General features: G+C 41.2%; 1 protein-coding gene across 2 annotated transcripts in view; it reads right to left on the reverse strand.

Annotated features, from left to right (window-relative positions):
* Nucleotides 1–3,988: 3,988 nt before the first annotated feature.
* Nucleotides 3,989–24,305, reverse strand: part of syt7b (synaptotagmin VIIb) — a 126,628-nt gene continuing 106,311 nt past the window's right edge. For both annotated transcript variants that reach the window (XM_086288414.1, XM_086288422.1), the window contains 6 exons: nucleotides 18,493–18,628; nucleotides 12,015–12,282; nucleotides 11,735–11,904; nucleotides 11,301–11,415; nucleotides 10,911–11,110; nucleotides 3,989–8,571 (listed from right to left, as the gene is read on the reverse strand). In XM_086288414.1, the coding sequence (XP_086144540.1) occupies nucleotides 8,467–8,571; nucleotides 10,911–11,110; nucleotides 11,301–11,415; nucleotides 11,735–11,904; nucleotides 12,015–12,282; nucleotides 18,493–18,628 (994 nt within the window). In that variant the 3' untranslated portion in view covers nucleotides 3,989–8,466. The remainder of the gene's footprint in view (nucleotides 8,572–10,910; nucleotides 11,111–11,300; nucleotides 11,416–11,734; nucleotides 11,905–12,014; nucleotides 12,283–18,492; nucleotides 18,629–24,305) is intronic.

Below are 24,305 nucleotides of genomic sequence, written 5' to 3' on the forward strand. Positions count from 1 at the left end.
CCAAAAAAAAGGTTGGGTTTTTTTTGTCTCCCCTTCTAGTAGATATGCATGTATTGACTAAGGGGAACATTTTTTTTTTGTCCAGTTATGTGTCATGTCTGTCCAGTGGAACCTTGTACTGAGTGCAGGAGGGAAATGCCCTCTGGCCAGGAGATGTGCACAGACTCTAAACAGATGACAAGCCCTCCTGTGTACGTCCATCGAATATTAATGCACACATGACTTGCAGCCAAGGTGTTACACAAACAAGGCAGACATGAGACTGAGGCAAATATATTCTCCTTTAATAAGGGAGAATATGTTGAGGAAGAATGACCTTCACTTGTTACATTGTCAGCTTTTCCTAAAATAGACCGAGATGATGTCAGAAGGGTTCCCCTCTGTGTGGTTTTTTTCCGTTTCACTGCCATCTGTCTCAGAGCTTACCTTTATTGCGAATGGAAATTAACCAATACTTCAACCATGAAGTTTATTTCTTTTATCCATTTCAGAGGAAAGCTAAACTAGTATGCTACATACACTTTTTGCAGTGGGTGTAAAGGCGATCAAGTGTTCACTCACCGAAAAGGTTGTGTTTGAACCTTCTGATTGGCTGAGGTTTGTATGTGCAGAATTATTTGCATGTTCTCCTTGTGCTTTTAAGGCTTTCTGTGCACATTTCAAAAACATCCATGTTAGATTTACCAGTTATTATGTTTACTCTGAAGTGATCAATTCATGGTGCACCCTGACTCTTGCCTTGGGTAAGCATGGGTATCTATTTAACCAACGACATGGACAGATATATATATATATATATATATATATATATATATATATATATATATATATATATAAAGACTTTTTGGGTTCTTTTTGTTCTTTTCTTAGTTTAATGCTTGTCAAAAAATGTTAAATTATGTAAGAACATGGAAAAAAGTCCAAAGACAAGGAAAAAAGTTTATAGCAGTAACTAGATCCACCGTGACTGGCTCTAACAATAAAAGACAGCCTACACGTGATTACTCAATCTAATAGCAATTTCAATGTGATTTATAATATAACGTAATAATATGAATGACACTGGGGTCTTTTTCTTATAAAACAGCTCCTTTTACATTCATTATTAAAGTTTATTATGCACCTAATACATGTGCATTAAATACTATACTTAAGAAACCATTAAAATCATTTTACATTGTCACTTACACATAAATGACCTCAATATTTTTATCACCATTGCAGCCGAGAGACCTGAATGTGATCCACTGTTGGTGTCACAATTCCTTGCCTTAAAAGAAAGAATAACACCTTAAGATCCCCCATGCAGGGGAAGCACAATTCAGGTCTTTATTGCTTTGAGGCTTGTTTAGAGTGTATATTCATCAGTTGCCCACACACACACCCACTGTGTCTATCTGTAGCCCGCCGCTCCTGTCATCCTCCACTGCTGCTTCCCGTGTCGTGACAGCTCTCTGTTTTATCCTCAGCACTGCCGTCACCCTCTGCTCCCCTGGAATTTCAATCTCATGTGCTTTTGTTTCCTTATTCCACCAGCACCACCTGCAGCAGCACCCCTAGTGCGCCTCTTGTCTTCCAATGCCTGCTGGAGAGCTGTGCGCATAAGAAAAGTGTCGAGCGAGGAGGCATGCCCGGTTTTATTCTGAAGACGGAAGTGTTAGATAAGTTGGTAAATTGAACACCCTCTGTCATCATTACATGCATGCACACTTGCAGTGAGACAGTTTAGTGTGTAGGAGGCAGAGCAGGCAATTTGCTTAATTCTAGAGATCAGTGCCGATTCTAAAGATCCATGTTAATTACCCTTAAAACCAAGCCTCTTTTTTGTTGTTGTTGTTGTTTGCCTGAGCTGAAGGAAGAGGAAAGCAGGGAGCAAATGTGATTTTATGTATTTCCACCATTGGATGAATTAACTGAAATTTTATCTGCTGATATGTGTATTTGGAATTAAGCTTCTACACAGAGGTGGATGGAATCAACACCCAAAACTCTTTAGACATCTTTGGACGAAAACTGCACATTAAGAGCTCTTTGCAAACAGACCTCTGTTACGTTAGATAGCATTTTGATGTTGGTTGGGTAGCCAACCAGCCACATTGTTTGTGTTATTTTACTGACATAGATAATCATATTGCAAACCTTTAGGTTGGTCTTGCATAGAACAATTTAATTTATGGTACTCCCCTTCAAGCTAGAGCTACATGCGTATTATTTTCATACATAATGTTCTTCAGACCAGCTACTTTTTTTCTCAAACTTGAAGTACATAAAACAGACAATACTTCTGTAATTTTGATTAAATTGGATTATGAATGCATTCCATTTTCTTAACTGGTTATTCAGCTTAGAGTCACTGAGGAGCACACAAGGCAGCACACAATCACGTGGCAAATGTCATTTTTTGTAACAAATTTGTCACATGGTTCAATAAATTCTCCATTTTCAAAAAGTTAAATCTTTCTGGCAATGAGTTCATTTTCAGGCTTTAAGGGGTTAATTGACTTTGAAACATGGTACCGTTTTTGGTGCTGGACGGGCTAGTCTGAGCATTTCATAGACTGCTGATCTCCTGGGATTTTCCCACACCAACGTCTCTGGGGGTTTACAGCGGATGGTCTAAAAACATTTTGAAAAATATTCAGAAAGCCGAAGATCTCTGAATAAAAAAGGCCTTGTTGATGCCAGAGGTCAGAGGAGAATGGACATACTGCTTAGAAGGCAACAGTAGCTCAAAAAAGCACTCATTAAAACCAGTGTATGCAGAAGAGCATCTCTGAATGCACATGTTGAACCTTGAAGCAGATTGGCTACAGCAGGTGTAATTCCTGCCTGCTAAGAACAGGAATCTCAGGCTACAAGTCAGATGGGCTCATCAAAACTGTACAACAGAAGGTTGGAAAAATGTTGCCTGGCCTTTTGAGTCTTGATTTCTGCTCTGATATTCAGATGGGTCAGCATATGGCAACAACATAAAGGCATTTTCTTGGCACCAACACCATAGCCTAGAAGAGTTGCTGAGCATATCCATTCCATTATATCCACACTGTATCCATCTTCTGACGGATGCTGCCAGCAGGATAACACATCACAACACTAAGCTTAAAACATCTCAAATTTGTTTCTTGAACATGACTTAAATGGCTTCGACAATAACCAGATCACCATCAATAGAGCGTCTTTGGGATGTGGTGGAACTGGAGACCCACATCATGGATGTGCAGCCAACATATCTGCAGCAACTGTGTAATGTTATCATGCCAACATGGACCAAAATTTTTAAGTAATGTTCACAGCGCCTTGTTCAATCTATGCCACAAAGACAAGGCAGTTATAAAAGCTAAGGTCCAACACACTACTGGCAAGAAGTGGCCATGGATCTCAGGGGTCTAGGCCCACCTAAAAGAGTGACTACACCCCCTCAGCTGCATTTTACTGATGCACTTCAACTATAAGTTACACTAATTCATACAATTTGGTAATGAAAACCTGAAATATCACAGATAAGTTACTGTAATGTGAGCACAGTAGTTCTGCATGAGTTGAGGTAATCAGCACGACTCTGAGGAGGACACTGAGCAGATATTGAGAACTAGTTTCAAAGCACGACTCTACTGAAAAACTGCAAAACAAATGTAAATGTGTTGATGACACTGTGCGCTCACAATCATCCGTCCTACTGTGTGGAGAAAAAGTCTCTATTGTTTGTCTCCCCCTTTGCCTCTGCAATCTAAGATAGATATTTTTGCACTTTTAGAGTTGTGGCTAAATGTCTCCATGACTGTACTATCATATATAGCTGTCCTGAGCCAAATGCCTCCCCCAGTGTCAAAGTTGGTTGCCCATCCAGCACGTATGGTCTGCTCCTGACCCTGGTAGCCAGTAATCAAAAACTTAAAATAAAGACTGAATTAACTATTACTGTGAAATACACGTGTGAGTTAAAGTAATATAAATAAAAGAAAATATGAAAAATTCATACAATACCAGACCAGAAGTATCTTTGTTTTATATATACATTTATATCATTATATACACTGTACAGATTTCAAAAAAATAAATGGTCAATATTTAACATTGTGCACCCCACGGATGTGTAACTACAAAGAGAAAGGGAGTGAAACAGGGGGGTTTGTGATATCAAGGATAGATATCTACAACCCCATTAGTAATGATGGTTCTTTTTCTCTTTTTTTCTCCATACAGAACATTTTCACAATCATTTTATACAGTCAGTATATAAATTAAAATGTTGCTGGTTAACCTCTCTTTGTCTCAAGCAGTCCCTAAAGAGAATGCCCTAAAACAGAAATGCGAGCTTGTCCAGTAAACTTTACCAGTGTTTGGTTTTTGGCCAGTGACGAGTGTAGAAGACAATTTTAGCTCGATTTCTTAAAAAAATGTATCAAACCCTGACTGATCTTTAACCAATATTTAAATTGCATTGATTGACTTTCACTAAGCCTTTGGAATGTAATGCTTTGTCAGCAGGGCAGTACATCAGGACAGACAGATGAATATGAGAGGTGGTTATTTTGGGATGCTCCAAGGCTCTGCTCTGACCTGAGATGTAGCTAACAGTGAAGCAAAGAGGTGATGATTATCTCCTGTCTCACCTTTTTTCCCCCCTCCTCCCTTCCTGACACTTGGAGAGGGAGAGCATATGGTGAAGAGCAAGGCGTGACGGGGTTCATAAGGCACACACAGAATACTTTGTGCCAGAAAGCATGTGTGCACAATGGGGGTGTTTTGAGGGAGCATCAGCTGTGACGTGAAGGAGCAACCCTTCGTTTTTTGGCCTTGGTGAATTAGATTGGTCCACTTAGAGAGGCGAGATAGGGCATAGAGGAAAAACGTCTTCAGCTGCTTTTGTTTAAACTGAAAATCTGGTGTATGGCGGTCAAATGGAGCAACTTTTATCTGTGGTTGTTGTAAAGCTTTTTTCTTGTGACCTTCACTCTCAGCTCATGTATAAGAGATCTAAATGTCCTCCAAACATGAGGAAAATAAGCCTGCTGTGAAGAGAGGTTTGTTCCAGCATCATCGTCAACAAGTGCAGTGATTCTTCAAGAAGTGACAACTTAAAAAAAAGAAGAAAAGAACATACTTCTCTGTACATCTGGATTCATACAGAATAAAAACAGCAAAGAATGCTGTTCAGTATTAAACTGGCAAAATAGAACTCAGTGCAGATATACACACAGGGACTCACAGTAAATACAATCACACAAACATAAGTTCAAATACTGACATTCAACCACGGTGCAAACACACACACATACATCCAGTAGACAAAAAACAAACAGTGGAATGTAAAAAGACTTTTCCCAACCCCAGGTGTTATTACTCTCATTTGTTTCCATTCATCCCAACAGCTCGTGTCTGTACAGGACTTGAGGGAGGTCGCATTCAGGCAGCAAAGATGTTTAAAAAAAATAACTAAATAAAGACAAACTCTGACTTTACATTCCCAGTTCTCGTTTCAAACAGAAAGGTGACAGGGCTTTCTCAACTGCAGCTCCACTCCCTGTGTCCGTTACAAATCCTCCAAATGCTGCTGTCTTTAAGTCTAGATTAACGACCCAGTTGTAGTCCATGATATTCCTGGGCTCTTAATCTCTTGACAACGTCTGCAACTTGTGGCTGCAGTCTTATTTTGTATTTTGGGCATATTTGTAATTTGTAATCTTGTAACAGTTTATAAACTTTTGATTTCATGTGATTTCTTCTCATATTTTACTGCATGTATTCATAAATTGTCAGTTCATCCCAAAAAAAGAGTCTAAAGGTTCATGGTCAACCTTGAAAACACAAATCTCAACTATATAAATACATTTTTAAAAAACCCTCAAGGTCTGCTTTCTTTTGACTACTACTGACTATTACTCATGGCTGCCCAGAGCAGTTTGCTCAGGCGGAGCCTGCACATACAATCTGAGATTTCTTGAGAGCACAAAGTGGCATCGCACCAAAACAGCCAGTTTTAAGTTACTACTGTAAGAAATATTTTTCTTGTAGTTTCTGGTCACTGCCACTGATGTACTGGACTTAGAGAAACTTGCTGGTATTGCATATTGGTGCAATGCCATGGTGTAGGATTGGGCACTTTATCACCATGAGATCTTGGAGATGGTTAAAAAAACAGCAGTAAAAAGCTAGAAAGAGGACATAAGATCTCAAAAAATGTTTTTCCAATCTATCACTAGTGTTATCAAGCCATGCATTAACGGTTGGCTGCTGTGGTACCACAGCAGTGAAATGTGATGGAAAAAAGTGAAATTCTAGTTGTAGGACTCAATATTTTCTTATAAACTCGGAAAACGTAGTGGTAAAAAAAAGAAAAAGAAAAAAAGAAAAAAGGTTTAAATATCAGGACATAAAAAACATAATCTGTCCTAGCAGGTCTTACAATGAGGTAAATACAACCTCACATGAAGTATAAAACATACTACACAGTCTCATTTTTTAATTCAAGAAACATTAAGCCAAAATGCCGAAACAGTGTGTGTGAAAAACTATGTGCACCTTAGATGTTTGGTCATAGCGCCACATTTGGAGAAACCCAAACACAGCAGATCAGCACAAACATCAACTGTCAAGCACGGTGGTGGAGGGGTGATGATTTGGGCTTGCAGCCACAGGACCTGGACACCTTGCAGTTATTTATCAAACTATTCTAGAGTCAAATGTGAGGCGATTTGTTTGACAACTAAAGCCTGGCTGCAATAATATCCCAAGCACAGCAGCAAATCTACAACATTGCAGAAAAGCTAAAAATTAAGGTGTTGCAAAGGCCCAGTCAAATTCCAGCTCTTAACCTCAAGTTATTGCTGCTAAAGGCGGTTCGATAAGCTTTCTACACACTATTTCTTCATTTTGGCTTAGTTTCAGTTAAACTAATGTGTTGTTGTGCATCTCAGGTTGTATTTACCACATGTCAATAACTTTTTATTATGTGCTGGTATGTAAAACTTTAGAACTGAGAAAGGGTGTACCTTTGCTTTACCATGTCTATATGTCGTCAACAATTTGCACAGATTGTTTTCTGCTCTCAAAGAAAACCATTTACATTGGGGTTTCTGGACTATATCCATTTACCAAAACACAACAACGTTAAAAATCAAAGTGGTAAATTGTTTGACAATGAAATCCTCTGTTATATATTTCCGGCAGTTAGTCTGATTTTCTGAGCTCAAATCTTTTACATGTGAAACTGAAACTAGCTGTCTTTTTTGAGACCACTAAAGGGCGTGTTAGAAAGTTGTGTATGTGTTTTGGACAGACTGACACTAACTTCAGTGACCTCCACCCACATGTTCAGCTAATCTCATTTTTTGTCATTGTTATCAAGGGCAGTTTGGTTTTCGACAATATTTTTTGTTCAGCCGTGCAAATCTAAAATATTTCCTCCCTCACACACACACACACACACACACACACACACACACACACACACACACACACACACACACACACACACACACACACTCTCGCACACGCACACACACGCATTATCCCCACACTTCCACACTCATGGAAGCTGCTTTTTGCTTATTTTCTGGAAGAACAGGTTGATTCTCTAAGTTCTTTCGAAACAAAACTCATTAAATAAATAAATAAAACACAACATTAATCACTTTACTCTTTTTTTCTGTCCATCGGGAGTTAAAGAAAATAGGAAAGCAGTTTGACACTTGCCCCTTTTAGACCAGTGCTAAATGTTCATGTTCATATCCTTTTTTTCTTATTTTTTTCTTGACGATCTTCATTTGGGGTTACAGCACATCACCCACAGCACGCACAGACGACAAAGGGTTCCAGCCAAGGGAGAATTATTACAGTGGTAGAAGGAGGAGGAGGAGTGAAGAGTGAAAAACATGATGAGTGACAGAGTCCAGTTCCTGTCCATTTTAAATACAGCCCATCGCTCTTCTGTTGCCTGTGCCGCTTTTCCTGATTTTTTTTTTAGGCATTTTAAAGGAATGTCGGAAGAGAGACAGAAACACAGAAGGATTCAAACAATCAAGCAAACAATCAAACAAACACACTGCCACAGCGGATGGTTGGAATGCCTGTTTGATCCATTTTTGGTTGGTAGTTTGTAATTACGGGTGTTAAGAGGTACTGCTCTGATGTAAAACATTAGGGAAACGTGGTGGAAGAAAAAAAAAAGAGAAAAAAAGAAAGATGGAACAAGGAGAGCGTATGACATCAAAGACATTTTTAAGTTCAGACAAACGGATGAGACAGGGTCAGGCGGGAATCAGATCTTGACAGGGGTGAAATTTAAGGAAGGTGTCATGAGAACTGAAGGCGAGGAATATCAAAGAGGCCTGAGAACAAAGAGATGATAGATGGTCTGAAGCCCAACAGTGCATTTAGGTAGTAGGGGATATGTGCCGAGGGCAGGGGCAGGGTGGGGGGATTCTTCAGGGGAAAACAATGTAGGCAGGTGGGCTGCTGGGTCCTTCAGGCCTTAAGAGCATGCCACTGGGCCACGGCAGTGCGAGGATGACCCATCATGTCTTTCCAGTGTTTTACCTCTGCAGGGCCACTCTTCCATGAAAGATAAATCTGTGAGGAAGAGACAGTCACTGTAACTTCTATACAGCCACACAGAGATAGATGTTATTTGTAAAGAATGCTCCCAATAAAACAGAGATTATTAAGAGAAAAAAACTGTGACTCTTAAGTGTAGCCCTTTCACCACCAAGCCTGCTGCTCTAATTGGAATTTAACTCAAATCCAGAGCAGAAAAAAAAGCCATTAGAGCAAGAGATTTCACCCAGTGAAAAACTCAGAGAAAGGCTAATGCTGTTACTAATAGGATCAAACACAGACTCGTCTGCAAGCGATTCTAATGTAGCAAGAAACTCCTGGATTCCACATGAAAAACTGTTCACTTTTTCATTGTTCTCTATTCTACGAAGCTATTCTAATAATAGGCAACTGCGGCGTGAAAGAAAATAATATATGTGGTTAGAATGGGAATACATATAGTACCTGTAAATATTGTAGATGTGTATGAAAGCCTTATAAAGTAAATGCTCTTCCCTGCTGTACACAGCGTATAGATTTTTTTTAAGTGCCTGATGAAACAAAGATTTGATTTAAGCTTTGGTGTATTCCATTTTTATTCTCCTAATACATATACCGTATGTTTATTTATAGAAAAGCTGGTGTTTGGTTTTAAAAACAAGCAAATCATTCACTCTGCACAGGGAAAAAAAGGAGTTATTTTGGTTACTGTTAAGTCTGATATCTGAAGCAGTTATGGGATAAAAGAAACTGTGGTTTTATGGGATATTAAAATCCTGACAAATCCCACAAGTTTCGAGAAAAGAACAATCTAATTTGGTAGTAATTACAACCGAAGCAGAAACTGTTAAATTGCATGTCCAGTGAATTAATTCATATTAATTGTTGAGCAAGCGTAACACAGACTTGTTCAGTCAGAGCACCCAATGTGACTTTGTCTACAGGCAGCAGTACAAAGGAATACATAAACAATGGTCTGCAAAACTCCTTGAGCCAACCCTCAAATTTTTATATTTTGCTTGGAAAATGAGAAATAGGTGCAGTGATTTATTGAAGCAGGTGTAAATATACACGAAAATACAGCATGTAAAGTAAAAACAGAGTTTGTACAACGGGCTTGAAAATCAATATTTGGTGTGACCACTTTTATTCTTCAACACAGCCTGAACTCTTTTAGGCAGCTTTCTTGTAATTCCTTTAAGTAGTCTTCAGCAATAGTTCTCCAGGCTTGTTGAAGGACATTCAAAGCTCTTTTTTTTGGATGTTGGCCGTTTGACCAGTTTTCTCATATTTTTTTGAGGACACACTCAACACCATGCTGCGATATGGCAAGCTTACAGCAAATAGCTCTTTTGGAATTACCTTGTTGGTCAAAAGATGCAATATTATACTGTCAAATTGTGTTACTTTTGGCATTTTTGTAGATTCAACTAAAGAAATGGGAACATATTATGTATGTTTTTGCGACAGGCAGCTAGTAACAAAAAAGGATACAAATTTATAGTTGGTTCTTTGTTAAATTTTCTGTCATGTGTAGACACAGCACTGGTTAATCCCCTCAAGTTATTTGCCTGCTTGTGTGTGTGTGTGAAGGGCAGGACTGAAAATGTGTGGAAAAAGCAGCCAATGTCCAAAAACAACATTTGAAAGATCTACAGAAACCCTGGAGAACTGTTCTTTAAGACCACTTTAAAAAGTCACAAGAAACTCCAAGATTCCTTGGTTGCAAAATATAAAGAAATGAGGGGTGGCTTAAGACCTTTGCACAGTACTGGGTTCATATTTGCCGTTTAAAGTAAAGTACATCTACATGTCTTTGTGTCTAAAAGAAGCTGCAATGTATTAGATTTTTTCCCCCAGAAAGCATTAAAACTACGAAAAAATTATAGGAAACTAAAAGATGCAGATAAGAAGTTTAAAATGTTTAATCACGTTGTAACAGAAATACATTAATTTTTCTCAGAGTTGATCAGCTAATTCAACAAAGAAATTCAGGGGATATTCCGGTTAAAGCTGGAAAGGTTTAAACTCACCATCTGCATTTAGCCAAAACAGTAAATGTGCAGTTTGCTGACTGTGTGTATCTCCATCTGCCTCTGTGCCATTCCTAAATGTTGTAGTATTAAGTCTAAATAAAGCACACTTTTACTTTCACACTTAAAATTAGCTGCTTGTTGTTTGCTGCATATGAGTTCATTTACAGCACAGGGGAATGAACTGCATGTTCCAGCAGGGGTCAGTAGAGACTGGCTCACTGATCATCTGCTGATGGTCTGACAGACAGTCAGAAAAACACAGAGGAAGAGAGAAAAAAAGAGGAGGAAGAAGAAGAAAAAGAGAGGAAGAGGCGAAGAAGAGAAGTGGGAAGGAGATACCTTCCCAATGACATCATTGCGGCTGAGTCTGTCCTTGTCCATGACGGTGATAATTATGGTGGTCTCCCTCAGCACGTGGGCAGGCACGTCAAAGGGGAAGGACTCGTTGAAAACAGGGTTCAGACAGCGCTTCATTACCACCGTCTTCTTCTTCTCCACACGCTTGTCCTTGTGCATCAACCACACTTTTACGTAGGGGTCTGAGGAGAGGGAAATGTGCCGGTTATGAAGCAATATAGCATTCATGAATTACCAGAATTGGGGATTTAATGAGAACAAAAAAACAACAACAAAAAACCAAAAATGAAATATAAACACGCTATTTTCTCATTTTCTGTTGTTGGAATGTAAAAATGTATTGAAGAAAGGAAGATGAGGGAGTATCTATACCAGAAGTGCCTCCAATGTCCATGGCTTTGAGGTTGCGGGCTTTGATGATGCTCACAGTGATGGTGTTGGCTGTGGGGTTGTAACACAGAGACACCAACAGATCCCCTCGACTTCCCTGGAAAAAACCATAGACAATAACAAAAACAATAACAAACTGTTCATTTTTAATTGCCTCATTGCATTGCTCTCCATTCTGTCACTCATCCTATGTTTCCTTTGCTTGCCTGTGTTTCCTTCATCTACCTGTCAGCCTCTCCATATTCCCTATCCCTTCTCCCTCTAGCATGCTGCTACATCTCCCATGGGAGCATCACGGCAGCCAGGAATGACATCACCCGCTACATTCTGTCCCATCTTCTCTTTCTCTTCATCTTGCCCCCTCCCTTCCTGTCTATCTTCTTTTCCTCTACTCAGCCTCTTTCCTTCTTACTCACACTGCCATCGCTACATGGTTTCAGCTCCTTCCAGAAAGTCTGCATGTTGGCTAGGTCCAGCTTGTTGAGTGGAATGGACACCTCTCCTATTGGGTCGTTCCTGCTGAAGCGATCGTAGTCAAGAACCTGGAGGTACAGGGTCCTCTGAACCACCTTCTCATAGGGGAACCCTGAGAAAGAGATTCACACACGATAGTCTTAATATGTTACAGTGATCCAGACAGAAATGACTGCCTGCATATGCTGTGAATGTGTTTAAGGAAAGGCTTCCTGATCACACCTTCGAAAAGGAAGGTCTCGTTCCAGTGGGGGTTTAGATTCTTCCTCTTCACTTTTGTCTCCAGTTTGTGCTTCTTGTCTGGCAGCAGGTATAGTTTGACAAATGGGTCAGAGGTGCCAGAAAAGTCCTTAGCTGGCAAATCCTGGCCTTTGAGAATTTTCACAGTGAGGGTGGAGTCTTGAAAACTGTATCCAACACTGAACTGAATACGACCCAGCTTTTCACACACTGGACCCTCATGTTCTTCTTCCTCTGAACCTGGTGACAGCTGACAGAACAAGAGGAGATAAGCAGGGCATTATTTATTTTTATTCAACTCTGTTATCTTATTGGAGGATTTACAGCACTGGGAAAAGTCTTTAATCATATTCATTTATTAAATAAATAATGAATAAATAAATACACTTTCTTGAAATGCTGATTTCTATTCCCCTAGCCACACCCAGGCCTGCTTACTGCCAGACCTGTTTGACCAAAGAATCACTTGAATAGAGTCCATCTGACAAAGTGAAGTAGGCTAAAAGATGTGAAAAAGTTCACTGACATCTATGACTCTGGAAAGGGTTACAAGGCCATTTCTAAGGCTTTGAGACCCCAGTGAACCATAGTGAGAGCCATTATCAACAAGAATGGAGAAAACATGGGGTGGTGGTGAATGTTCCCAGGAGTCCAGGCCTACCAAAATTACCCCAAGAGCGCACTGACGACTCATCCAGGAGGCCACAAAAGAATCCAAACAACATCTGAACTGCAGGCCTCACTCACCTCAGTTAAGGTCAGAGTTCTTGATTCAACAATGAGAAAGAGACTGGGCAAAAACGGCATCCATGGGAGAGTTCCAAGGAGAAAACCACTGCTGACCAAGAAGAACACCAAGTTTGAACCACACCAACACCAACATCAAATTTGCCAGAAAACATCTTGATGATCCCCAAGACTTTTGGGAATATTCCTTGGACTGATGAGACAAAAGTTGAATTTTATGGATGGTTTGAGTCCTGTTAGCTCTGGTGTGAAACTAACATCTCTTAAGTATCATAAAAAGAACACCATACCAACAGTTAAACATGGTGTTGGTAGTGTGATGGTCTAGGGCTGCTTTGCTGCTTCAGGACATGGACAACTGGACCGGTGAGATCACCGTTGAATGGCACAAAAAATTGAAATGAAGGTTTTGGCATGACCTTAAACAGCCTGTTCATGCTTAAAAATGTCCAATGTGGCTGAATTAAAACAATTCTGCAAAGAAGAGTGGGCAAAAATTCCTCTGCGGGGTGAAAGTTGTGAAAGGTATCGCAAATGATTGTAGTTCTTGTTGCCAAGGGTGGAAATATGACAATTATAAGAAAGATTCCAGAAGGAATCAAAGGAAGAGAACCAGCACAATCTTGCAAAAGAGATTTTTTTACGGTACTTCCTGCTTAAACAAAAACCAAAAACAACAAATTGGCTAAAAACAATAATTGAATGGATATAAACTGAATTTTGTTTCCAAGGAGATAAGATTCCAGTTAAAGAATAATATGTGTTAATGCAGATAATGTCATTTTCCGTGCTGCTGAACTGGTGTGTCCAAATTGTGAGTAGATAGACTACTTTCTATAAACAACTTCCACCCACTGTGCAGTATGTTGTACATATGTCATTTGGGGTGGTGTTGCACAGGTAGTAGAGGTGGCGGTTTGATCATTAGCCCAGCCACAATAACAGACTTGTATGGTGACTCTGCCATAGTTGCTATGTGAGTTTGTATGCCTGTGTGGAAAAAGAAACCATCTGTGAATGATTTTATAGCACTTCTCTAAAGTTAAAAAGCTGGGTTTTTTTTAGATTATAGATCTGTAATAGCCATGCGGCAATGCTGCTGTCAGTGTTGATAATAAAGTGTTTAAAATCTAAGCATACTGCTCAGATTTAAGTACATAAAGGATTATAATAAGTCCCTATAACAAAGAATACTGACGTGATAATGAGGGGGTTATTTTGAATATAAGACTGTTACATTAGACCGCATTACTTTATGTTTTTTTCCTAATGAACTGGGGCTGGATAGGTATAAAAGTGTAGCACCGCGGGAGCTGCACTGCTATGATCTAAATCAAGGGTCAAGCTCTGCAATATTCACAGCATGGTCACACAGTCTGAACACTTAAAGAGGAGCGAACACTAAACAAGTGACTTGAACTCCACACCACGGGGGGCACCAATTCTGAACTTCACCATAAATACCACAGCTTGTAAGTGGCAAACTAGCATGATGTTATGTTGCATGGCTAGCGTCCCCCATAAGAAAAGGGCAGAGCTGGTTGCATGGCTGTTTGGAAAAGCAGATTATCTATTGACAGACACATCCTCTGACTGATGGTGACATGGCCTGAAGGGAGGGAGAGAATCCAGTTTAAAAAGTGCTATCTGATGGGGGAAGAGCTGGAGGCATTATTCAAGGGGCAGAAACATAATATCCAATTCTATATTTTCCCACACAATCCTGGTGGTGCTGCCCAGCCTCATTCTCTATGCTGAATATGTTCACTTTTCATTATGCAGTCCTCCAGCCAACAGATGGCCTAAATTGCTATTCCCAATTTTCTGCATTTGGATACTCTCGTTTTCTTAGAGTCCCCCCCTCCCTTCTTATCCAGTTTTTAAATTTGCCTTCCTAATTTCTTTTTCTAAAAACCACAGCGATCCACGTGCAACAGAGGCAAACATGGCCAGATATATACAGTGGGGCAAAAAAGTATTTAGTCAGCCACCGATTGTGCAAGTTCCCCCACCTAAAATGATGACAGAGGTCAGTAATTTGCACCAGAGGTACACTTCAACTGTGAGAGACAGAATGTGAAAAAAAAATCCATGAATCCACATGGTAGGATTTGTAAAGAATTTATTCGTAAATCAGGGTGGAAAATAAGTATTTGGTCGCCTCAAACAAGGAAAATCTCTATCCATCCATCCATCCATCCATTCGCTACCGCTTATCCTTTTCAGGGTCGCAGGGGGCGCTGGAGCCTATCCCAGCTGTCATAGGGCGAGAGGTGGGGTACACCCTGGACAGGTCACCAGTCTGTCGCAGGGCCAACACACAGGGACAGACAACCATTCGCACTCACATTCATACCTAGTGACAATTTGGATTATCCAATTAACCTATCCCCACAAGCTGCATGTCTTTGGACGGTGGGAGGAAGCCGGAGTACCCGGAGGGAACCCACGCAAACACGGGGAGAACATGCAAACTCCACACAGAAAGACCCCGGCCTGATGTTGGAATTGAACTCAGGACCTTCTTGCTGTGCGGCAACAGCGCTAACCACCGTGCCACCGTGCTGCCTATATATAGATTATATCATATTATATAGACACACTCACACACACCACACATAAATGTATCATTTACTCTTGCTTGAGTAACATTTGCTAAAAACCGCAGAGCACATCTGTTTTTTGGAAGTCATGTCGTTAAATGCACAGTTGGAAGAAAAAGCGTGCTAACCCTTTGGGGAAAAAAGTAACTTAGGCTTTCAGCACTTCTACAAAAACAAGGACAGATCTTCATCTAAACCCCAATATATAAAAGAAAAAAAATAAACAGTTTTACATTTTATGTTCTAATTATGCATAGGTAATAATCCCTCTGACTGCATTCCTTTATCAGCAGTGACTCCTGTCAGATGTTTCCTCGAACTGCTTATGAGACCAGCACAGTATTAAGGAGGAATTCAGGACTGCTCCTCACTACATAACTGGTTTGAGTTCATCAGTAATTCTGAGATGACTTGAGTGGACTCTTTAGGTCATGCCACAGCATCTCAGTTGGGTTAAGGTCAGGACTCTGACTCGGCTATCTCAAAGCATGAATTTTGTTCTTTTTCAGCGATTCTGATTCTTAATTTACTTGTGTGCTCTTCGTCAGTGTCTTATTCCATCAGTAAATCTCTCCAAAGCTTAAAGTAATTGACTTTTGCCCTGATACTACAGTTCAAAACTTCTTCACACAACTTTAAATTCATTGTTTCCCCATGGATTGCCAAGAGGCCAGGCCTAATTCCAAACTTACAACATGCTCTTTTCTTCTTCTTGTCCTTTCCTCATTGTTATGCAGCATTTTTCTCACAGTGGATAAAAAAAAGTCAGATTTGAGGGAGCTGCAGAGATCTGTGCAGATGTCCCACTTTTGCTGTCTGACTTCTGTTCTTTTTCACTTCTTTCAGGGCTTCGTGTTGAGTTCGTTGTGTGATCTTTGCAGGCCAGCCACTCTTGGGAGCACAGCAGCCCTACATACCTCCACTTTGAATCAAATTGTCCTTTTGCACCTCGATGAACACTCATAAAAAAGCATTTAACTTTTTTTTTTCTAGCCACCTTTGTGCATCTCTACAATGCACAATGCTTCTTCTGTCCTGTGAGTCAAAGTTGTTGTGATCTAGGAAAGGGTCACACATGTCAGTCTTGAAAAAAAGCAACCAGACTTCACCTCTACAAGCGACACTTCCAGTCGGATCTCCCGATCTCTTAGAACGGCTGATTCCAAGTAGTTTTTGGAGAGCTCATGAGCACTTTTAGCAATTCTTGACTGCAAGTGTTCAAGAACAACATAAAGCACACTTTTATGTTGTTTCATCAGATATTATTTGTCTATAATTCTGAGCTATTATTGTCAAAATGTTACAACCCTTTCCTTTCCTTTGTAACTGCGATTCAAAAATGAATGGACTAACCCTCGGGTGCTCGGGATCCTTCCATTAGATTCCTTGACAGTGGCAACAAACGGTAGAATATCACTAGCCTTATCCTTTAAACAAATAAAGCACATATAAGCCTCCCTATAATGTGTGGATGTGTGATAATAGGCAAAGACACTTTTCACACCACACTTTCCACCACTCTGTGAGCACCACACAAAATGAAAGCCGTGTCAGAGTACGTACTGATAAGAACCTGATGCTGACAGGACCCCCATGCAATCTCCCCCAAACCCCTATCACCTGAGATGCTTGAGTGGGTTGGATGCATATATACTGTGACGTCCAATAACATTTCACTCGGTCCCTCCTCTCAGTACTGTCTGTATATATGACTATGTCTTTTCATATAGCACCACAAGTGGCTCAAAAGTGCAGGATTGGTATTTTCAGCATGAAAGGAGGGTTGTGTAATATATAGATGGCTTTGGCAAAAGTGCCCAGAATGAGTATTATCATTAGGCACTGCCACTGTGAATTCCTCAGACACCCCATGAAACCCACATAATTACACAGTGCTCATACCGATCTGCCATATTCTCACAGCACCCACAGCAGCACTGCATGTTCTCTCACAGCTAATTACCGAACCTCTCTGAATCAGGTGCACGTTGCCGCCCCTCCCGGCGTCTCACTTCAGGGTAATGATTGCTTTATGTTTCAGTTAGCTGACTTACTGTATAGCCGCAGCTAACTGTAACGCTCTACAGGTAGGTGCGCTGAGGGTGAAGGAGAAAGCACTTTCCTGAGTGATGAAAGACTTCTCAAACAGCTTTCCTCCTCAATTGAACTGAAGCGCGTAGGCTTTCTCCGTCTTTGAACCAAAAGACTGCATTATATACAGTAAGTGACACGTAGCTCATGATAAATAAATCTGCATTGCAACTTTGATCTTATCTTTGAAGCCTTGCCAATTATTTCTCATATAGTGAAATATCAAAGAAAATCATTGCACAAATAAACCACTGTGATCTAGAAAGCAGGTAAGCAAGCAAAAAGGTTATCTGGTGGGGAAAATTGAAGGTTTCTGAGAAAATCTACTACCTCTAAAATATATTTTCATTTTAGATTGGCTGCAAACAGACACCCCACTGGCACGATACATTTTTGTGTTTTTTCAGAAATGACTTTGACAGGTTAGGTGTTATTATTACTGATAGCAATGATTGTCAAAATACAAAAATAGGGCCACGATGCTTAAAAAGAAAGAAAGAAAAGAAGCTGGGATTGTACTTTATCGCTGACATTTAATTCAGCACAGTCAGTGAAAGTGGATCATTTTAACTCAACTGTCAACTGCTGTTTTCAAAGGTAAGATAAACTGTCAAGCTGCAAACCGCCTCAAAGAAGACGATTAGCTGCTATAAGTTAGAAAACTGGGCAGCACAGGCGATAAACATAAACAGTACTGCTAAATGTATTAATTTGAGCTTTTAAAACAGTGTTCTTTGTAATGGTGATTAATCACAAACAGGTGAAAGTTTTGAACATTTTACACTATTTTCATCTACTCCTTTGGCTCGTCTTCCACTTTCTTATCTCCAGATTTGCATGCACCTTTCATCTTAGATTATGAAAGATGATCTGAAAGTACCAGTGAAGTCTCTCTGCCATCTCATTTATTCTGATTCAGAGGCTTTGCCAAAAGCAGTTCTTCCTCTCTAAATATAGTTGAAATCATCAATGCAGAAAGCAGACTACAGATCTGAGCTATTAGTACTCGTGTATGTTACCATGAGCATGTCACTGGTGACCGAGTTGGCCAAGTCAGAAACAGAAGAGTTGGCTTCGTGGCCCTGCCCGTGGCGGCGTCCGGTCTCGTCTGGAGTCTGACCTCTGGGGCTGCTGCCTGGTTTGTTACCTGGAGTTCTGTTAAAACAGAAACAAGCACAGTGATTTTTACACATATAGCTTGTTTCCAGTGTTCCTAAGTTTATCCTCAATACATGTAGTTTACATCCTCGGGCCAAATATTAATTATTTGTTTTGAAAATTTGTATTTAAGTGTAGCTAAGAACCAATATCCTACCAGACAGGCCACAGGAAGTCAATTATCATTACCTACAGCAAGAACCAATGCAATGAAAAGAACAGTTTTATAATGGCCTATAAAGGGAGAGAATTCACTGTCAATACAGATAACACAAGAAACCAATAAAACTGGATTGAAAAAACTGTCTAATTTAAAGGGCTTACCCTGATTTGAGTCACGGTTTGTGTTATAAGTTGGTTTGCATGTGTGTGTTTCATTATTACACCATGAAAATGTAAAGATTTGTGGCCTCAAGATCCTAATAAACCAAAGTAAGGTAAGGTAAATTTCCTGGCTTACATTACCCAATTACTCTTGTTTCCTTGCTGTTCCACTTCAGATTTTCCAGGTATTTCCTTGTGCGTTTTTCCTAATCTTTCCCTTTAAGTGACCTTCCCTCCCCATCTCCAGCTGCCTCCCTCTTCCTGCTCCACCACAACCACCCACACATGCAGGGCCTTGGAGTAGGGGTATGTCACCAGGGTCCCCTTCTGGCTGCCTCTGCCTCAATTTTATCCCACAACTTAGACATTCACATTACTCACACTCTCATTACACATACATATAGGATCTTGGGGGTGGGCACGATACACGGAGTCCAAAGTACCATCAGGGTGTACACCCCACCCCTGGCATCGTTGCCCACCTCTCAATTTTAAATACACGTAGACATTGAGGGCTAGCAGGAGGGACCATGCGCTTACCTGCTGCTCTCTGGCAGGTAGCTCCAAGCCCTCCTGGGTTTTAAATGCACCTTAGAACACACATGCATCAACACTACAATGAGCGGGTGGAGGGAGGTTTGGAGTCTTCTCTCACCCCCATTCTCTGCGACCTGCTGGAGCAGGGGGGCTAGGACTAGGAGGAGGAGTCGGCCGTCCAACTGCGGTCTGGAGTGTGGAGCCTTCCTGCTGCTGCGGAGTCGGGGCGGTCTGCCTCCCCCCACCGCAGGGAAAAGGGAAACACCACCTGGGTCTGGGTGCAGTTCCCCCCTCCAGGGGCGGGGGCACCTAGACCCGGTTTGTAGAGTACGCTTGGGGAGTGTGATTGTGTGTACAGCGTCTCTTTATGTCTGTCTCCACGTTGGTTGAGTGTGGAGTAAGTGCATATGAGAGCATGAGGGTGGGAATGGATGTTTGTATCTGTGTGTGCCTGTATGTCTGTGTCTATATGTCAGGTTGGGTGTCAGGCACCACCTCTCTGGGGACATCTCAGGCCCTCCAAGGTTTGGAGGCCTATCTCCCCCTACCACCACTTCCCCTGCCAGTGGCGGACTCCCTCAGGTGTCGGTGCATTGGTGGTTCTTTGTGTCTGGGGGTGGGCGTCCGGGTACACACTGGCTCACTCCTTGGCGGCCGCTTATCGGGGCCTGGAGCCTGGGGCTCGCTCGGGCCACTTCGGAGGTGGGGTGCCCCCGGCCTCTCGGCCTGGGGCTCGGTCACTCAGGCGCAGCTGGCTGCCGGCGGAGCTCACGGGCGCGTCACTGCGACTCCCCCTGGCTTCTGCTCCGCGGCTGCTGAGTGAGCCCTCATCTGGGACTCTCCTCAGCTCTTTCCGGGACAGTGGCGCAGCTGCCCCTCTGTTGGTCTTCCTTGGTCTCTTGTGTTCTGGGGGCCTCTGGATGTCTGGAGTTTTGATCTCCTCCACACCTGCTTCACGCTCTGGAGGACGGGGCTGTGGCCCCCCCACACCCTCTAGCAGATTATTACATGAAGGAACCTTTTAAAAAACAAAAAACAAGCGCGTCCATGCTCACAGGTGTACACACGGGTGATCACACCCACAAACTACACCCTTTTTGGCTCCTACCTCAAAGCACACTGTGTTCTGTTGATCTTATGTGCTGCACAATAATGTTTAACATTTAGTATTTACTGTCATATTCCCATATATCATTGTGATGTTGTTTATTCTATTACTCTTGTTCTCTTCTGCTTGCTTTCTTTTTTCTTTCTCAGCAGGTGATCCAGGTGATTGATATATGCATTTTTTTTTTCTCTGCCCGTTCTGTTGGTTTTTGTCTTTTGCCCTTCTCCCCCGTCCCTCTTCTCAGCTGTTTCTCTTTCCCTCTTTCTTTCTCCCCTTCTTTCCCCCAGTCAAGTCTGTCCCGTATTCAGTAAGTGAAAATAAAATAAACAATAAAAGGTGAATCAAATGGACCATTACGGCAAGGCTGGGATGGTCAGTTTGGTAAAGTAAATCCGTTGGGCATCTTTCTTTGCCTTTAGACAACAATTCTGATGGCAAAAGAGCCAAACAGGACAGGCCAAAAAAAAAATAAAAAAAATAAGTGACCTTTTGAACTAGTTTTTGGGTTTTTTTTGCCCACCTCATGTGGCAGTCTGCTTGCATAGATTAAAGATTTGGATCTTTGAATTGTAATTCTGTCTCGTGGGTCCTTTTCCCATTACATTCGTTTCAAATAACGTCAATCTTCCTGCCAGCATACAGTGACATTAATAATATGTTTGCAGCAACTACTGGATGGAAAATTACACTGCCCCTGTAAATAACGACAAATATCAGTGGACACTTTAGTAACACCTGGCTGCTACTGTTTTGGACTCCTTTTTACATTCACAGCTGCATGAATTCTTCATTGCACAGATTCAACAAGGTGCTGCAAACAGCCCTCAGAGATTTTGGTCCATGTTGACATGATAGCATCACACAGATGTTGCAGATTTGATGGCTGCAGATCAATAATGTGAATAATTGCGCTGTGATCCAGTGACTATGGAGGAGACCTCAGCTTTGAGCTTTTTGAATGGTATGTTTTCTTGATGGAAGCAGCCTTTAGAAGATGGATACACTGTGGTCATAAGGGGATGGACACAGTCAGCAGCAATAGTCAGCTGGACCGCCATTCGATCTGTGCTCAGTTTGTACTAAGGGGTCCAAAGTGTGCCAAGAAAATATCTCCCACACCATTACATCACCACCATCAGCCCTAACCTTTGATACAAACCAGGATCCATGCTTTCATGTTATTTATTCCAAATTCTGTCACTGCCATCTGAATGTTGCAGCAGAGCGCTGTCATCACCCAGAGAACAGCTGCTCACTCTGTCAGTGCGCCCCAGGGTGGCTGTGGCTACAATCAATCAATCAATCAATCAATCAATCAATCAATCTTTATTTATAAAGCACTTTTCATACAGAGAAAATGTAGCACAAAGTGCTTTACATAGTTAAAAGCAGCCCACCCCACCCTCCAACTCACTCCCCACACTCTCAATACACATATATCCCCCCACCCACACACACATACACACACGCGCACACTTAAAGAGTAAAAATTGGGCTGGGCTCGCATGAGCCAAGTGAGGAAACACTATAACAGGGAGCCGTCTGCACCGGGAGCCGGTCACAGACCGCAGCCTCCAGGCTGGGCACACAGCAGGAGGGAGGCAAAGGAGCCCCCCAGCCAGGCTGAGAGGACCCCAGAGACCCAGCAGCCACGGTCAATAACAGCCCCGGTGCAGAGAGCGCCCTCCGAGGAAACACTGGAGATATGACGCAATACAATATATATAGGGTAAAATGATAAAATAAATAAGAACAGGATACAATATAAATATAAATAGAATAAGAAGATTAAAAAATGAATAAGAATAAAATCAAACAAATATTAGGTAAATCCTAAATTAATAATAGAATAACAGGATAGAATAAATAAGCATAAAATAAATAAACGCTAAGTAAAAGCTAAATTAAAAATGTAGCTTGCCATCGCCAGTGTGTGAATGTGTGTGTGAATGGGTGAATGACTGAATGTAGTGTAAAGCGCTTTGGGGTCCTTAGGGACTAGAAAAGCGCTATACAAATGCAGGCCATTTACCTTTTTTTTTTATTTTGTGTTTTTCTGAGATGGTTGTGTGGGCAAACCCCAATCTGGCACCAACAGCCATGCAACACTCAAAGTCAAAGTCCTAAATGCACTGAGTTGTGATTGGCTGAGAAAATGTTTGCATCAATCTGCAGTGAAACAGGTGTACCTAACACAATGTCTGATAACTGACAAGTGAAAACAGTCAACCACGTGCAGCAACAGACTCTCACACTGGTATATTAATAACTGTTTCCTTTTTAAAAAAAAAATCAATTTAATTGTTTCTCCTCTCTCCCCTATTTTGGGATTGGTCATGTCTCCCTGTGCTCTCTTTTTTCCCTTTTCTCTTTCCCCTAACCCCCAACTGATTGCAGCAGATGGCTGCTCCTCCCTGAGACTGGTTCTGCCGGAGGTTTCCTCCTGGTGAAAGTAAGAATTTTTTCTTCTCACCACAGCACAGTGCTTGCTCACAGGGAATCGTCTTATTGTTGTGGTTTCCTCCTGAATACCGTAGGGTTTTTACCTTGCAGTATAAAGAACCTCGAGGCAGCTGTTGTTGTGATGTTGCGCCACATAAATACCTCTGAATTGAACTGAACTGAACATATTACAGTGATCCAGATACTTTTTTGTATTTAAGTTGCTCAGGTAGCATAGGTTGTAATAAAATTGCATCAAAAAGACATTAAAGCAGTCATGGCCAATTTCTTGCAGTGGTTGACTATTAATATATATATATAAATTAAAAACGCTCCAAGATAAACATACACCAGTGCAAAACTTTGTCAGACACCACCTGTCACTTTAGACACTTTGAAGACGATCTGTACAGAAAACTATTTTTAGAAACAAATGCTGCTTTTAACGATGCTGCTAAAAAATTCTTCCCAGCTTTTTCATTATGTAACTATTTGGGATACAGAAAAATACAAACATGTGATACCAGTCTAGGCATAGTGACAAATAACACTAATAAGATGATGCAGCGAGAAAAACAAAAAATAGCGAGAGTGACAGTCAGACAGACAGAAATAGCGAGCGAGTGAGCAGGTGAGATACTAAATACAAAGGTAACAGCGCAAGTTAGATTAAAAGAAGGGAAAGATGATCCACGAGATGAGATAAATTAGAGTAAAAGCAAAGGAGATGATTTATTTTTATTGAGACAATGAACGAATGAATGTGAGACACAGTTAGACACACATTAAGCTTTAGCTCAGAGAAGGGGAGATGGGATAAAAGCTCTGAAACAAAGCAGAACAGAATTGGCGAGGAGAGTCAGACACGCTAAAAAGCAGACAGAGGAAGCAAACTGACGTGTAACACAGGAAAGCAAAATAGAAGGAGGCTGGAGAAAGAGGGGTGAGAGATAGACAGGGGTTACACAGCAAAGAGACAAGCAGAAGTAGAACGATGCTGAACAAGAAGAGGTAAAAAAAGAAAAGGATATGGTGTGGAAGAGAAAAGAATGGATTCGTCACTCCGCGTTTATTTCCTGTGATTTGCAGGTCATAGAGCCAACGATGCACCACAGCCTCAATTCAAACTGTAATGGTTTATGTTCCACAGGTCTGTCAAATGCAGATTAGTCTCACATGCATGTGATCCCTGCAGGTTAAGCTAAAAATACTCAATTGAACCTTTTAATATCGACCCTTAATACGTTAGGGAACCATGTCCCA

This window comes from Aulonocara sp. 'chitande type north' Nkhata Bay, linkage group LG1 (genome assembly GCF_057382095.1).
Source record: "Aulonocara sp. 'chitande type north' Nkhata Bay isolate Kocher_YH1m ecotype deep benthic linkage group LG1, A_spYH_male_GT1.1, whole genome shotgun sequence".
NCBI classification, from domain to species: domain Eukaryota; kingdom Metazoa; phylum Chordata; class Actinopteri; order Cichliformes; family Cichlidae; genus Aulonocara; species Aulonocara sp. 'chitande type north' Nkhata Bay.